Source organism: Capra hircus, chromosome 6 (genome assembly GCF_001704415.2).
Source record: "Capra hircus breed San Clemente chromosome 6, ASM170441v1, whole genome shotgun sequence".
NCBI lineage: Eukaryota > Metazoa > Chordata > Mammalia > Artiodactyla > Bovidae > Capra > Capra hircus.
Window position 1 is genome coordinate 116,899,701 of NC_030813.1, and position 14,465 is coordinate 116,914,165.

Here is a 14,465-nt window from a genome sequence, read left to right on the forward strand (position 1 = left end):
CTGTCCGTGTGGGACTGTAGCAGTGAGTGGTCTGTGACTCGCTTCCTTTAATGCCTCACACTTCTCCTTTCCAGTGTGTTGAAGAGATCCTGGGATACCTGAAGTCTTGCTTCAGTCGAGAGCCGATGATGGCGACCGTGTGTGTTCAGCAGGTAAGCGAGGAGCTCCCGGGAAGCCCTTCTCCCCACACGATGCTGGCGCGCTGCCTGGCGCTCAGGAGATGTTGCGTCCGGCAGCCCCACCGGCCCGCCTCTGCTCGCTCATTCTCCAGCCGAGAGGCTGCTTGTCCCCTGTGCCCCTGGAGGAGGGGCTCGCCCTTGGGGACAGGCTCCTGTCCCCTTCCTGCTGTCCGAGCGCCCCTCCAGCATTTGCATGGCCGGAAGTCTTGCTCGCGAATCCAGTTCGTTTCAGGCGGACTCTGTGTGTGTGTGGGAGATTGTGCATTAATTCAACTGTCAATGATTTCAATTCTTCTGCCCTAGTTGCTGAAGACTCTGTTCGGGACAAACCTGGCCTCCCAGTTGGATGGCCTGTCTTCGCACGCCAGCAAGTCGCAGGGCCGTGCGCAGCGCCTCGGCTCCTCCAGCGCGCGGCCCGGCTTGTACCACTACTGCTTCATGGCGCCGTACACCCTCTTCACCCAGGCCTTAGCAGACGCCAGCCTGCGGAACGCGGCCCAGGCAGAGCAGGACCAGGACACTGCAGGGTAACCTTCTGAGCGCCGCCAGTGTTCTCCAGAGCTCTCCGCGCTGCTGAAGGCAGGCCCCTCTTCAGAGAAGTGTGTAGTCCAGTGAAAGAGGAGGGCCTGGGGTGTTCCGGTCTCAGTGGGTGGGGCCGGGCTGCGGGACAGGAGAGCTGAGCTGCGACCACTCATGCTGACGTATCAGCAGAGCAGGAAGGGGGCGCGTGTGTCCACAGATGCTGAAGGCGCGTCGCTGCAGGGCCAGGTCCTGTGTGTGGGTGGCACTCGGGGCTCGCAGCTCGGGTGGTACAGCTGTGCTGGTGTGCAGAGGACTGTGGGCGGTGTGTTCCCAGCTTCATGGATAAAGGCCTCTTTCCACCTAATTCATGGCTGTGCTGGGCTTCCCCGATGGCTCAGATGGTACAGCGTCTGCCTGTAATATGGTTCGATCCCTGGCAACCCACTCCAGTACTCTTGCCTGGAAAATTCCATAGATGGAGAGCTAGTGGGCTACAGTGCATGGAGTCACAGAGAGTCGGACACGACTGAGCGACTTCACTTTCTTGCTTGCTTGCTTGCTTCTTTTAGGATGTCTGGAATTGCGGTCGTTGTTTCTTAAATTACTGTTAATTAATGCATGTTTGAGTTACTGCTCTGTAGTAGCCGTAGAATTCCTGGGTGTTCATTACATAGATTTAGAGTATTTTAGGAAAATGTCCATGTTTGGGGGTTTAATTGGTGATATACAGATTTTTCCTAAATCTCAGGACTGCTATTGCTGCTGAGTTGTTTCAGTCATGTCCGACTTTGTGCGACCCCATAGATGGCAGCCCACCAGGCTCCCTGTCCCTGGGATTCTCCAGGCAAGAACACTGAAGTGGGTTGCCGTTTCCTTCTCCAACGTGTGAAAGTGAAAAGTGAAAGTGGAGTCGCTCAGTCGTGTCCGACTCTTCACGACCCCATGGGCTGCAGCCCACCAGGCTCCTCCATCCATGGGATTTTCCGGGCAAGAGGACCGGAGTGGGGTGCCATTGCCTCCTCCGACTAGGACTCTTTAAATTTTTGTCTAATACGGGATATAAGTAAAACAAGCAAATGTCTGATCACTGTCAGTTAATATTACGTTTCTTGGAAAGAAAAGGGCATCTGCTGTAAAAGTTTAGAGAAATCAAGCTGTGCCTTCTGAGTCTCCGAGCCTTTCCCGAGCCTGGCCACCTCCAGCGCGCCTGCCCCCGGGGCTGCGTGAGTGTCTGGCGGCAGCAGCGCTCTGGCCCAGCTGGCCTGCTGCGGGTGACGAGCCGTGTGGCCCAGCCGCCGTGAGCTCAGTCCTGTCTCATGGCACGCTCAGTCGCTCGGCCTCTTTGTGACTTTGTGTCTTTGTGACTTTGTGTCCGACTCCTTGCGACTCCATGGACTGTAGCCCACCAGGCCCCTCTGTCCCTGAGCTTTTCCAGACAAAAATACTGGAGTGGGTTGCCATTTCCTTGCCTGACTAGTCTTCATTAAAAGAAGAACTTGTGCCGCTACACTGAGTGGCTGTTGAAGTTCTTTCTGACCCTAAAATGTTTTGATTCTGTGAGTTGGAGTTAGCCTGACCTGGGTCTACCTGGGGACACAGGAGAGTATGGAAGGGTGTTCTTTGCTCGCCCTTTTTCCTACCTGGCAGGTGGTTTGACATCCTCCAGAAAGTGTCGACCCAGCTGAAGACAAACCTCACCAGCGTCACAAAGAACCGACCAGACAAGGTAACTGGGAGCCCCTCGCGGGTTGCGGCTGGAGGCAGCTGCAGCTGCAGACTCACTCGCCTGTTGTTTCTCTTCGCAGAATGCTATTCACAATCACATTCGCTTGTTCGAGCCTCTCGTCATAAAAGCACTGAAGCAGTACACGACCACGACCTCCGTGCAGCTGCAGAAGCAGGTGCTGGCCTTGCTGGCGCAGCTAGTCCAGCTGCGGGTCAACTACTGCCTGCTGGACTCAGACCAGGTGCGGCACCCGTGTCCTGACCTGCTGCACCCGTTCCTGCTGCAGTGAGGCTAGCTGGGAGAGACGCTGAGACCTGCCTCAGGAAGTGCGTCTCCTTCCCGCACCAGCTGCTGCCCCTCCTCTGCCTCACCCGCTGGTGGGCACGGCGGCCTGGCCCGTGGAGCCTGGGCGAGCGCAGCGCCCTCAGCCGGGCTGTCCAGCCTTCACGCTTCCGCAGCGGCTCCTCTCACCCACCCACCTGCCCCCACCCCAGGAGTAGTTTGAATTTACGGTTTGGGGGGACATCTGTGCAGAACCCAGAGTGTGGTTTAAACAGCTTATGAGGGACGGTTGCCATTGCCTAGCTGTCACCTTCTACGGAGGCGTGTGGTCTGCCAGGCAGCGCCTGGCCCCCGGGGCGCCCCAGTTGTCTGAGCTGGCCCGAGGGTCCACACTTGCTTCCGCCCCCTGGGCCCTCACCCCCGTACCCTGCTCTGGCGCGTGCGACTGTGGAGAGGCGGGTCACTTTGTGACGGGAACTCTCTGAAAGCCGGAGTCAGGCCAGCCGAGCTCACCACGGGGAGAGTTGCCTGCGGGGCGGGGACTGCGGCCGTGGGGCGGGGGCCGTGGTCGTCCCTGTGGGGCGGGGGCTGCAGCCGTCCCTGCGGGGCTGTGGCCGTGGGCTGCTTTCCGGGGTGAGATGGGAAGTGCGCTTCCAGACGCCACCATCTCGTGGGTGCTGTGGCACTCCCCTGGGGGAGCTTGATGGAGAGGCGACCCCGCTTTCCCGCAGTGCTCAGGCCACCTGAGGGGAGGGGCCCGGGGGCTGTGTGCTGGCCAGCATCTTCACCATCCTGCTCTCTGCGCTGGTTGTCAGGAGAACATTCTCCACAGAGCCATTTCCCTCCTCTGGGGAGACGCTCCCAGGGGATAGTGCTTCTGTCGTCTGGGGAGGGGACGCCCTCGTCCGCGGTGGGGTGGCCGTGGCCGAGGGGAGGCAGGCGTGGGACCCGCCGTGGGGCTTCCCGGGAGGAAGTGGAGCCTGGCACAGGCTGGCTCCACTCGTCGGAGCCCAGCAGGCACCTTCGCGACTCCTCACAGCGACCAGTCCTCTCTAACAGGCCCTCTCTCCCGCCAGTTCTTAGGCTTGGTTGCGGTGACGGTCTTTATGAATGGGGTAGAAAAACAGAACAGGCCCAGGAATTGCCTCAGTTCAGGGCGTGGCTTACGGAGCCCCTGTCTGTGTCCGGGTCACACCGGGGGGCCAGGAGGAAACCGGAGATGAGCTCGAGTGTCAGGGTGGGAAATGAACATGCACTTGAAGCTCGACACGGCCGTGAGCAGTCGCGGATGCGGCCTCCACTCGCGGCCACCGCGCCCCCAGCAGCCCTGCGTGCCCGGCCCCTCTGAACGCTGGTGCTGCGGGGAGAAGGTGGGCTCAGCTGGACACCTTGTCCCTAAGCCAGTTCAGGACGCCCACGCTGCCGGGCGTGCCGCAGCCGGACCAGCAGGACCTGCATTGCGCCTTTGGGGCCCCTGCTGGCTCCCGGAGTGTCTCTTGTTTCTCCCAGGAGGTTTCACCTCGCTGTTGAGTAAATGAGTTTAAGGGGTTTCTGCAGGTGTCTTGAAATCATCTAATCTGGCCGTAGAGTGCGTCTGAGTTCTTGTATAGGAGCAAGGTTGTCTGCTGTCAGGGAACTTGTTGAAGGCCTGTACAGGTGAGAGCCGAGGAAAGTAACCTGTTTGCACATTTCAATTACTGATGTGAAAACTACATTTCCTGCCTGTAGGTGTTCATTGGATTTGTGTTGAAGCAGTTTGAATACATTGAAGTCGGCCAGTTCAGGTAATTGCATTTTGTTACTTTAGATTTCTTGTCCTTGTTAGATAATTACATGTAATTTTATTTTATTTTGATTGATTTTATTTTTTCGGCCACACCAAGCGGCATGCAGATCTTAGTTCCCTGACCAGGGATTGAACCTGTGTTCCCCGCAGTAAAAGTGTGGCATCTTAATCACTTCCTACCAAGGAAGTCCATACATGTAATTCTAGATTTTTAAGATGGGTGTTTACTTTAAAAGATGGTTAGGCATTTTTGCCAGGCCTTGTTTTTAATGAAAGTCTGATTAACATGCTGTGGATTTTTGTTTCTCTTGAAAATTAATGACTTAAGTATCTCAAGCCTTGTTGAGAGGTAGTTCTTTATCTGACGATTACACGTGTCATCAGTTTTCATTTCAGATTTCAAAGCATTTAATTATAATAGTTTTGCTAAATGAAATCTTATTTGAGATAACAGTAATTTTTTTCTAATCTTACAGAAAGCAGCGTTAGATATGGTTATCTCTAGTAACTTTACCTTGCTAGCCTGTAAGGTTTTAATACTTCATCCTGTAAATATAATTGAAAATGAAGCTCCTTTAGTTTCTGAGCCACTTAGTCGTTAGGGAAGCGCAGTGCAGAGGAGTGTCCTGAGCGGTCTGTCTGCCTGCCTCTCCCCCTGTCCCCGGGTCTAGAGACCCAGGCTTTTGTTCTCGTGTGTGTCACCCTGACCATGTGATTGAAGGCAAGTTACCTTTTCTTCTCTGGGTGCCAGGTTCTTCAGTGGCAGGGCGTGGGGCAGATGGAGGCGCTCTGGGCTGCGGTTGTGAGGGTGCCTCCCTCAGGGCCCTCACTGAGCCCTGCCAACTGCCCGGGCGCCCCAGCAGGCGTGGGAGCCCCGCCCCAGACAGGAACTCGAGATGAGGGTGATGGGACCGAACCGGGTGCCGAGGCTCCAAGCGCTGCCCCCCACCCCACGCTCTGCTGTTTTCTCACACGCACGCTCTCCACTTTGAATCAGGATTGGTTTGGGGCTGTTAATACGATGATGTTTTTTCATTTTAAAAGGAAGTCTTTGGGTGTTTCTGTTTCTAGGGAGTCAGAGGCGATTATCCCAAACATCTTTTTCTTCCTGGTATTACTGTCTTACGAGCGTTACCACTCAAAACAGATCATCGGGATCCCTAAAATCATCCAGCTCTGTGACGGCATCATGGCCAGCGGGAGGAAGGCGGTGACGCACGGTAACAGGGGCAGGCCTCTCCCCGGCTCTTTGGTCTGCGCTTACACTGCCTCCCGCCGGTCGCGCGTGTGCGCACTCTGGCAGAGGTGTCTGAAGAAGGGAGTGTGGTCCACCTAGGTGCAAGCAACGCACGTGGAATCTGCCATAGACACTCTGTCTATCCACGTGAAACGGAGAATTTTAAAATCCAGCTTCTGTAAGGCCACTGGGTTTATCGCCCAGTGTCCTGGAAGGTACAGTGTGGCCGTGATTCAGGACCTTCTGTTTTGCCTGGCTGTTTCATAGGAGCTAAAGTGAGGTCCGCAGCGAGCGGCCCGCAGCCCAGGCACCTACTGCCACCTGGTGCAGTGAGGTTGTGCCATGGGGAGGAGCGCCGCCCCTCTGGTCTCCTCCCGGCTCGCGCTGCTCACCCTCTGCAGCGCTGTCGGCAGAAGCCCGGAGGCCTTTGTGCCGTGATTTTTACTGGGGTCCCCGTGTGCTGTCCCGTGGCAGGCGGACCTCCTGGGCCGGGGGCGGGGGAGCGCAGGGCTCGGCTCCTCGCCGCCTCCACGCTAGCAAGGCGGCCAGCCTACTGCAGGCCCCTTCCCAGCCTCAGCAGAGGGGCCCTGACTGCGCGTGTGCACCCGGGCCCTGGAGCTGAGAGTGCAGGCCTCACTGGAGGGGCGGCTGAGGCTTCCCAGACCAGAGGGAAGCGCGTTCTTTCTTTGGAGGGAAAGTCGACGCACAGCCAGACCTTACTGTCTCCACTATGGAGCCTGGTCATCTGTGGGAGACTCAGCGTGTGTGTATGTGCGTGTGTGTGTGTGTGTGTGTGTCTGGTCATCTGTGGGAGACTCAGCGTGTGTGTGTGTGCGTGTGTGTGCGTGTCACTGTGAGAGTGTGTGTGAGAGGCTGAGGGTGAGAGTGTGCCTTTGAGTAACTGTGGTGACTTGGCCAGGCTGAGTGTGTGTGTGCGTGTCTGTGTGCGTGTGTGTGTGTATCTGGTCATCTGTGGGAGACTCAGCGTGTGTGTGTGTGTGTGTGTGTGTGTGTCACTGTGAGAGAGTGTGTGTGTGAGAGGCTGAGGGTGAGAGTGTGCCTTTGAGTAACTGTGGTGACTTGGCCAGGCTGAGTGTGTGTGTGCGTGTGTGTGTGTGTGTGTGTCACTGTGAGAGAGTGTGTGTGTGCGAGGCTGAGGGTGAGAGTGTGCCTTTGAGTAACTGTGGTGACTTGGCCAAGCTGAGTGTGTGTGTGTGTGTGTGTGCGTGTGTGTGTGTGTGTCTGGTCATCTGTGGGAGACTCAGCGTGTGTGTGTGTGTGTGTGTGTGTGTGTGTCACTGTGAGAGAGTGTGTGTGTGCGAGGCTGAGGGTGAGAGTGTGCCTTTGAGTAACTGTGGTGACTTGGCCAAGCTGAGTGTGTGTGTGTGTGTGTGTGCGTGTGTGTGTGTGTGTGTGGTCATCTGTGGGAGACTCAGCGTGTGTGTGTGTGTGTGTCACTGTGAGAGAGTGTGTGTGTGCGAGGCTGAGGGTGAGAGTGTGCCTTTGAGTAACTGTGGTGACTTGGCCAAGCTGAGTGTGTGTGTGTGTGTGTGCGTGTGTGTGTGTGTGTCTGGTCATCTGTGGGAGACTCAGTGTGTGTGTGTGTGCGTGTGCGTGTGTGTGTGTGTGTGTCTGGTCATCTGTGGGAGACTCAGCGTGTGTGTGTGTGTGTGTGTGTGTGTGTCACTGTGAGAGAGTGTGTGTGTGCGAGGCTGAGGGTGAGAGTGTGCCTTTGAGTAACTGTGGTGACTTGGCCAAGCTGAGTGTGTGTGCGTGTGTGTGTGTGTGTCTGGTCATCTGTGGGAGACTCAGCGTGTGTGTGTGTGTGTGTGTGTCACTGTGAGAGAGTGTGTGTGTGAGAGGCTGAGGGTGAGAGTGTGCCTTTGAGTAACTGGTGACTTGGCCAGGCTGATGCCCTCAATGAAAGGCCTTCCTACTTTACTCCTGAGGGTGTGTTAGGCCAAACACTTCACTTTGCTGTTTTGAGTAAAGACAGGCCTTGAGGGGGAAACCCTTAGTCTAACGAGAGCGTGAGTTTAGTTGCTTGAAATAGTATAGAAATCTAATACTTTGACTAAGTGTTTTCTGTTGGAAAAGCATCTGTCCTCTTTTCAGGTGACTCTTTGAGCACGTTGTGTATGAGGTTAGAATGCTGCTGTTTTTGTTTTAGTTTAAAACTTTTGAATTTGCATCACTTTGTGTCAGAAGTAATGTTATGTCACAGAAGCCCTGGTTTTCAAAAAGATTTCACAACCTTGTCAAGCATCAGGGAAGACCGTGACCTTCCAGGATGGTGTACAGATAATCTCAGTGCACTCCTGGGTAACCTGAAATTATCCCTGATCAGCGAGTCGAGTGCAGATAAGTTTTGTTCCTTGGAGTCGTCTGGTGGGGTCAGTGTCGTCTCCCGAGTGCCTTCTTAGCGTCCTTCTGTGCCCACAGCCATACCTGCCCTGCAGCCCATAGTCCATGACCTCTTCGTTTTAAGAGGAACCAATAAGGCTGATGCAGGAAGAGAGCTTGAGACCCAGAAGGAGGTGGTGGTGTCCATGCTGCTGAGACTCATCCAGTACCATCAGGTAAGGGGTGGGGGTGACCCTTCCCTGTCCCTGCAGGAATGGCAGGAAGCGCCCTGTGGCCTGTCTGCTCATCAGTGGGTGTGGCTCTGTGCCAGCCCTGGGCTCTTGGGCAGTGGGGAGGCACTGCAGGCGGAAGGCTTAATGGGGTCTCTCTTTAAGGCCCCACAGCCTGGCCGACGGTCACAAGTTCGGTCAAGGTGGTGGAGGACCCTTTTCCAATTCGAGGACCAAAAATCAGTCAGCAGCATTGATCACAGTGGTGGAGTTCTGAGTAACGGTTTTTAAAGATCTCAGCCTGAAGTGATTTAAAGACTTGTTTGTACGCGTGTTTACCACTGTGTTGGTGGAGGACCGGAGTCTGCCCTGGTTTCTGGCTTCCTTTCCTTGAGGTGCATTTGGAATCTCAGATGGTGTGAGGCCATCTGAAACCTGGCTTTTTAGAGAGCCCTCTTCTGTGGGTGGCGGGGGCCTCGCCCTCACAGTTTCAGTAATTCGTTACCGTTCGTCTCTGGGCATCAGATTCTCTCATAGAAACACTTCTGTGTGCATTCTCGTTTTGCTTAACCTAGGTAATATTTAACTAAATACTTAGTGTTGAATTAAATCCCATACAATTAAAAGTACAACTTCCATAAGAGGCTCGAGAGCCACTGCCCAGCTCTTGGCAGGCAGTGGGCTGGTGTCCCGTGCGTCCCCAGCCTGGCTTATGGGACAGAGCGAGGCTGGCCTTGGTTTGGGAAGACGGGGTGCAGTGCAGAGTTGCCTGCCTCTGCGTAAGTGCCGCTGGGTTCTGGGAAGGGAGAGGCCACTGTGGGAGGCGGTGGCCTGGCAGGCTTTCCAGGGAGTGGGCTCCGCCTGGAACATGGCATTTCATAGACTGGGCTGTAGACTGTCTCTGGATTAAGCATTTTCGGCTTTGCAGGCTGCCTGGCACCTGCGTCTCTCCCTGTCTGCTGTCGTGACAGGCGCGGTCCTGGCAGCAGGTTCACGGTGGCCTCGTGCCCGCAAGACCATGTTTACCAAACAGGCATTCAGGGGTCTCTGTTTAGGAGGGATCACGACCAGACTGGGGTTCAGCCACGGCGAACTCTGCTGAAGCAAACTGTCTTCAGCGGGAGGGGGCCTTTGCAGAGTACGCAGAACAGGGGGGAGGCTCATGGGAGCAGGCGCCCTGTGCAGCGGTCCGGTCCCGCACCTGTGCTCCGCCCGAGGCTGAGAGGAGCCCGGCTTTCCTCTGGTTGGAGCCTGGGAAGGCCCGAGGCGTGGCCGCACCGGGTCCACCCGGTGTGTGCGGCACCTGGGGCGCGCAGGCCGGGCTCGAGCGTCTGGGCCTTCCCCGCAGGTGCTGGAGATGTTCACGCTGGTCCTGCGGCAGTGCCACAAGGAGAGCGAGGACAGGTGGAAGCGGCTGTCCCGGCAGGTGGCTGACGTCATCCTCCCGATGCTGGCCAAGCAGCAGGTGCGTCTTCCCCCCACCCCCGCCCGCACCTCCCGTGGGGCCAGCCGTGGAGCTGTGTGCTCGGGCTCACCCCCAGCGGGCGCGTTTTATCAGCGTTACCCGTGCGCACGGGCCAGTGCGGGGCCCGGGTCCGAGACGGCCCGGCTCCCACGGCGCCTCAGGGCTGCCTCCTTTCCTGCTCACCCTGCCTCCTTCCTGTTTGCTCTATTGGGGAGGGTTTTTTCTTACCGCTTACAGAGCAGCCTGGCAGTAAGGCATCACTTAGGATTTCTGTGGTTGAACGATGCCGTCGGTGGGCTCCACCCGTGTGGGGTCCAGGGCTGGACTCCCTGCCCAGGCGCAGCACTGCCTTTGGAGCCGGCGGCAGGGACGCGGCAAAGACGGTCCCTCCAGAGACCGTGCCTGCAGCCAGGAGACCATGCCTGCGGCCGGCAGAGCTCTGGGTGAGGCGCCGTGGGTGCCGCCAGCAGGTGCCCGTCAGCTCGTCCGGGTCGGCCAGCTCGGGAGCGAGTGCTCTGTGCGGTGCGGTGCCCATGGCTCTTGGCGCTAGCGGGAGCAGGTAGGCCCTGTCTCCACAGCCTCAGCTGCCTGCTCTGCTCTCCTCACAGACTGTCATCCTGAGGCCAGGGCGGGGCCGGGGAGAGCGGGCAGGGTTGTGGCATCTGGTAAGAGCAACAGATACACAGGATTGTTTTGTCGGCCAGCACATGACATGCGGCTGCAGGATCTCAGGTCCCGACCAGGGATCAAACCCAGGCTTCAGGCAGCGGAAGGATGGCGTCCTAACCCCTGGACCACCAGGGAAGGCCTGATAAGATGCAGTTTTAGTGAGTGGGTGGCTCTGCTGTTTAAAGCTGGCCGAGGCATCCACGGCCGCAGGTCCGCATCTCCAGGGTGGGGCTCCGTGCGCTCTGCACTCCTCTCACCACAGACATGGGGAGGCGGCAGGCCGCGGTGCGGGGTGAACACCCAGCATACCTTCCCTGCCAGTGGCGCCGCGTGCAGGGTGGTCTGTGGGCCAGGGGCACGGCACGGGGTGCATTCGCACGTCCCCCCATGACCACACCTGCCCTCCTGGCCCCAGAGGATGCTATACTGGGGGGGGGACAGCCAGCAGAGGGCCTGGTGACTGTCTATAGTGTCCGACGAGGGTCGTTGGGGGGGATGCTCCTGGGGACTCGAAGGACGTGAGGGTGACCTGAGCAGACACCTGGGGAAGCTCGCTCTGGGGGGGAATGTGGGAGCCCTCAGGGGGCTCAGAAGGAGGAGGGCAGGGTGAATCTGAGAGCTGAGCAGGCGGTCAGGGTGGGGGTAGCGGAGAGAGCCGTTCACAGCTCGGGGCCTGCGTGGACCTGGGCATGGGGACAGAGGGGCAGGAAGGGGCGCCCACTGGACGCAGCTCAGAAGCAGAACCCGTGAGCTGTGTTGACAGCTTCGGTGGGCATGAGAGGAGGGGCAGGTCAGTGGCAGTGAGGCGATGGCTTAGGGGCTGCCTGGACGGAGCGGGATTCAGGGGGAGCTTGGAGCCTCATCCGGGTGTGTTGGGTTGGGAGAGCAGGAGGTCCCTGAGGAGGCTGAAGCAAGCCCCTGGGGTGCCAGCCTGGAGGTCAGGCTTGAGGGGGCGGGGGCACTCGGAGGCGTGAGGGTCCCTGCTGACTGGATGGGGGCGGGGATGGGGGCCGGAGGAGCAGGCGGCAGTGTTCGAAACCTAGGAGAGAAGGCACTTCCGCAGCCGTGGCTGTGTGCACCGTCAGTGGTGACTGGCTCAGCGGCGGGGCGGCGGGAGAGTGCGCTGTGTGCAGACTTGATCCAGACCATTCTGCCTGCTTTAAAAGTAAGCTTAAGGTTTGAAACCCGTTCTCCTTCATATTTTTAATGGAACAAAAAGCAGAGACAAAATACGATTTTTCGAAACAACTTAAAAACTTCTCTACAGGTTAGGAATGTGGAGGAAGTTAGAGAACTGCACTAATTTGCTAACGCTGTGTGGTGGGGTGGGGATGGAGCGCAGGTGAAGAGAGTGAAAGGAGGTAGAAGACAGAGAGTGTGACGTGCAGGAAGAGACGCGGGAGGGGCCGGTCCCCGGCGCGGTGTGGCTGTGTCAGGCCGCGCGGGCTCAGCTGATTAAATCTCATACTTGTACCTATTTGAATTTTTGCAGAAAGCATATTTGGTTTATTTAGTGAAAATCTAAATGAAAGGAAAAGATTTCCACTGTGGGAAAAAAATCTAGCTGTTACAGTATTGTTCTAAGAAACTGTTTCCTTGGTTCACAGCTGACATTGGGTCGTATGGAACTTTTGGGGGGTGGGAACGATGGGATGGTCCAGGTCATCGGGCCGTGAGACCCCTCGCGTGGAGGGCAGTGCTGGCCTTTTCTCTGCTGGCTTTCGGGGACACGTCTGCGGCATTCACTTGCGACAGGTGCACATTGATTCTCACGAGGCCCTGGGAGTGCTGAACACGTTGTTCGAGATTTTGGCCCCCTCCTCCCTGCGCCCCGTGGACATGCTTTTACGGAGTATGTTCGTCACCCCAGACACCCTGGTGAGTACCCGGCTCCTGGTGGCATTCTGGGTCCCCCACCTGGTGCGCCTGGGGATCGTCTGCAGGGCTGGGGGTGGAGACTTTGCCTGTTTCATGGGTTCCCAGGCAGCACTGAGGCCGCTGGTCCGGGCCGCACTTTGAGAACCAGTGAGACAGGGGCTCTGGGGGCCATTGTCAAGCCGGGGGTCTTCGTAACTGGCATTGGCGGGGGGGAGTCTGGCTGTCCTCCTCAGCAGCGCCTCCCCCGCTCTGTCCCCAGGCGGTGGTGAGCACGGTCCAGCTGTGGGTATCAGGCATCCTGGCCATCCTGCGGGTGCTGATTTCCCAGTCGACCGAGGACATCGTCCTGTCCCGCATCCAGGAGCTCTCCTTCTCTCCGAACTTGGTCTCCTGTTCGACAATCAGTAGGTTGAGAGATGGGGACGGTGCTTCAGCCCCGGAGGAGCTCAGCGAAGGGAGACAGACGAAGAATCTGCCAGAAGAAACGTTTGCCAGGTACGCGCCTCGTCTAGTCTGCGACCTTAGGCGGTCATGTGGTGTTGGAGCCGTAAGACCGACAAGGTGGGTTAAGGAGCCGGTGTGTTCTCTTTGCCCAGCCAGCCTCGTCTCTGGCCCTTTGTCCTGCCCCTCTGCAGGCTCGGTCAGGTCCTGAATCAGACCCTCTGAAGACTGCCCAAAGTAGTCGGTGGGTGCGCTGCCTGCAGAGAATTGGAAAACGTAGGAAGACCCACTAAAAAGACCCACTTCTGTTCCTCCCCGCTGTGTACTGCCCTCCTGACACCATGGGCGATAGAATCCCTCTCCCTGCCAGGTGGACGCTCTGCTGCGCTCCCCTCCATATCCCTGTGTGTACTTGGCCATTCAGTCGTGTCCGAGTCTTTGCGACCCTGTGGCCTGTAGCGCACCAGGCTCCTCTGTCCGCGGGATTCTCTAGATGAGAATACTGGAGCGTGTTGGCATTCCCTTCTCCAGGGGATCTTCCTGATCCAGGGATTGAACTTGCATCTCCTACACTGCAACCAGATTCTTTACCACTGAGCCACCTGGGAAGCCCCTTCAGTGTATTTGTGGCATCAAATCATGTCTGCCCGTGTCGACTTTGGGAAGCCCCTTGGAGGCCGCGCTCACAGCTCGGGCACTGTACAGAGTTGCTGTGAGACAAGTGTGGCTCCTCCCCTGCTGGACTCGGGTGCGCACCGAGTTAGAGCCCGCGGAGCGTGTCCTGGGAGCCCACTTCCTGCCCGCGTGCTGCCCGCGTGCCACCCTTGGTTGGCCGTGGGTAGAGGTCGGCGTGGAGATGAGGCGGGGGAATGTGCGCAGCATTCTTTTGTCCCTGGTCAGCACGCAGCCGGTGGCTCTCGCCGTCGCGGTTAGGCGAGTGGCTGAGGTGCAGGCTGCAGGAGCGCCCTGTGGTGGGCATCAGCCCGTTTGATGGCTGAAAACCTTGAAGGAACACCACAGGCCACTTTAGCCTGCTGACACTCCCTCAAAGGTGATGTGGTTATCGCATCTTGTTAGTGAGGAAAGAGGTCAAGTGCACGGAGAGGTCAAGTGCCTTCATCCAGAGGGGTGGTGTTAAACACCCTCTCATCTTACTGGGCCCTGGTGGCTCAGACGGTGAAGAATTCACCTGCAGTGCAAGAAACCCGGGTTTGATTCCTCGGTCGGGAAGAGCCTCTGGAGAAGGAAATGGCAACCCACTCTAATACTCTTGCCTGGAAATCCTAAGAACAGGAGCCTGGCGGTCCGTGAGGTTGCAGAGAGTCGGCATGGCTGAGCGACGGACGCTTCGCTGTTTCCCTTCACTTGCGGTGGGCTCTGCCTGTGTCCGCTGCGTGCATTGTGTTCACGGGCGCGCTTCCCGGGAGTGCCCTGCAACAGCCACCTACTTTGCTCCCCGCTTCTCCCTTTCTCTGAAGGTTTCTGCTCCAGCTGGTCGGCATCCTTTTAGAGGACATCGTCACAAAGCAGCTGAGGGTGGAGGTGAGCGAGCAGCAGCACACCTTCTACTGCCAGGAGCTGGGCACGCTGCTCATGTGTCTGATCCACATCTTCAAGTCGGGTAGGTGCTCCGCGCTAGCCTGGCTAGAGCGTCTGTGTCCCCCGCCCTGCCCGCGCGCCCGGCGTGCAGGTGAGCGCAGAGCCAGC

The 14,465-nt window shown here is 57.7% G+C and overlaps 1 protein-coding gene across 4 annotated transcripts in view; it reads left to right on the forward strand.

Moving 5' to 3' along the window:
• HTT (huntingtin) overlaps positions 1-14,465 on the forward strand; it is a gene marked incomplete at its 3' end in the record, with an annotated part of 114,816 nt that overhangs the window by 73,479 nt on the left and 26,872 nt on the right. For all 4 annotated transcript variants that reach the window (XM_018049859.1, XM_018049861.1, XM_018049862.1 and 1 more), the window contains 11 exon segments: positions 75-152; positions 483-706; positions 2,349-2,427; positions 2,507-2,668; positions 4,438-4,493; positions 5,567-5,715; positions 8,175-8,311; positions 9,654-9,770; positions 12,195-12,317; positions 12,577-12,812; positions 14,237-14,379. In XM_018049859.1, coding sequence (XP_017905348.1) covers positions 75-152; positions 483-706; positions 2,349-2,427; positions 2,507-2,668; positions 4,438-4,493; positions 5,567-5,715; positions 8,175-8,311; positions 9,654-9,770; positions 12,195-12,317; positions 12,577-12,812; positions 14,237-14,379 — 1,504 coding nt within the window.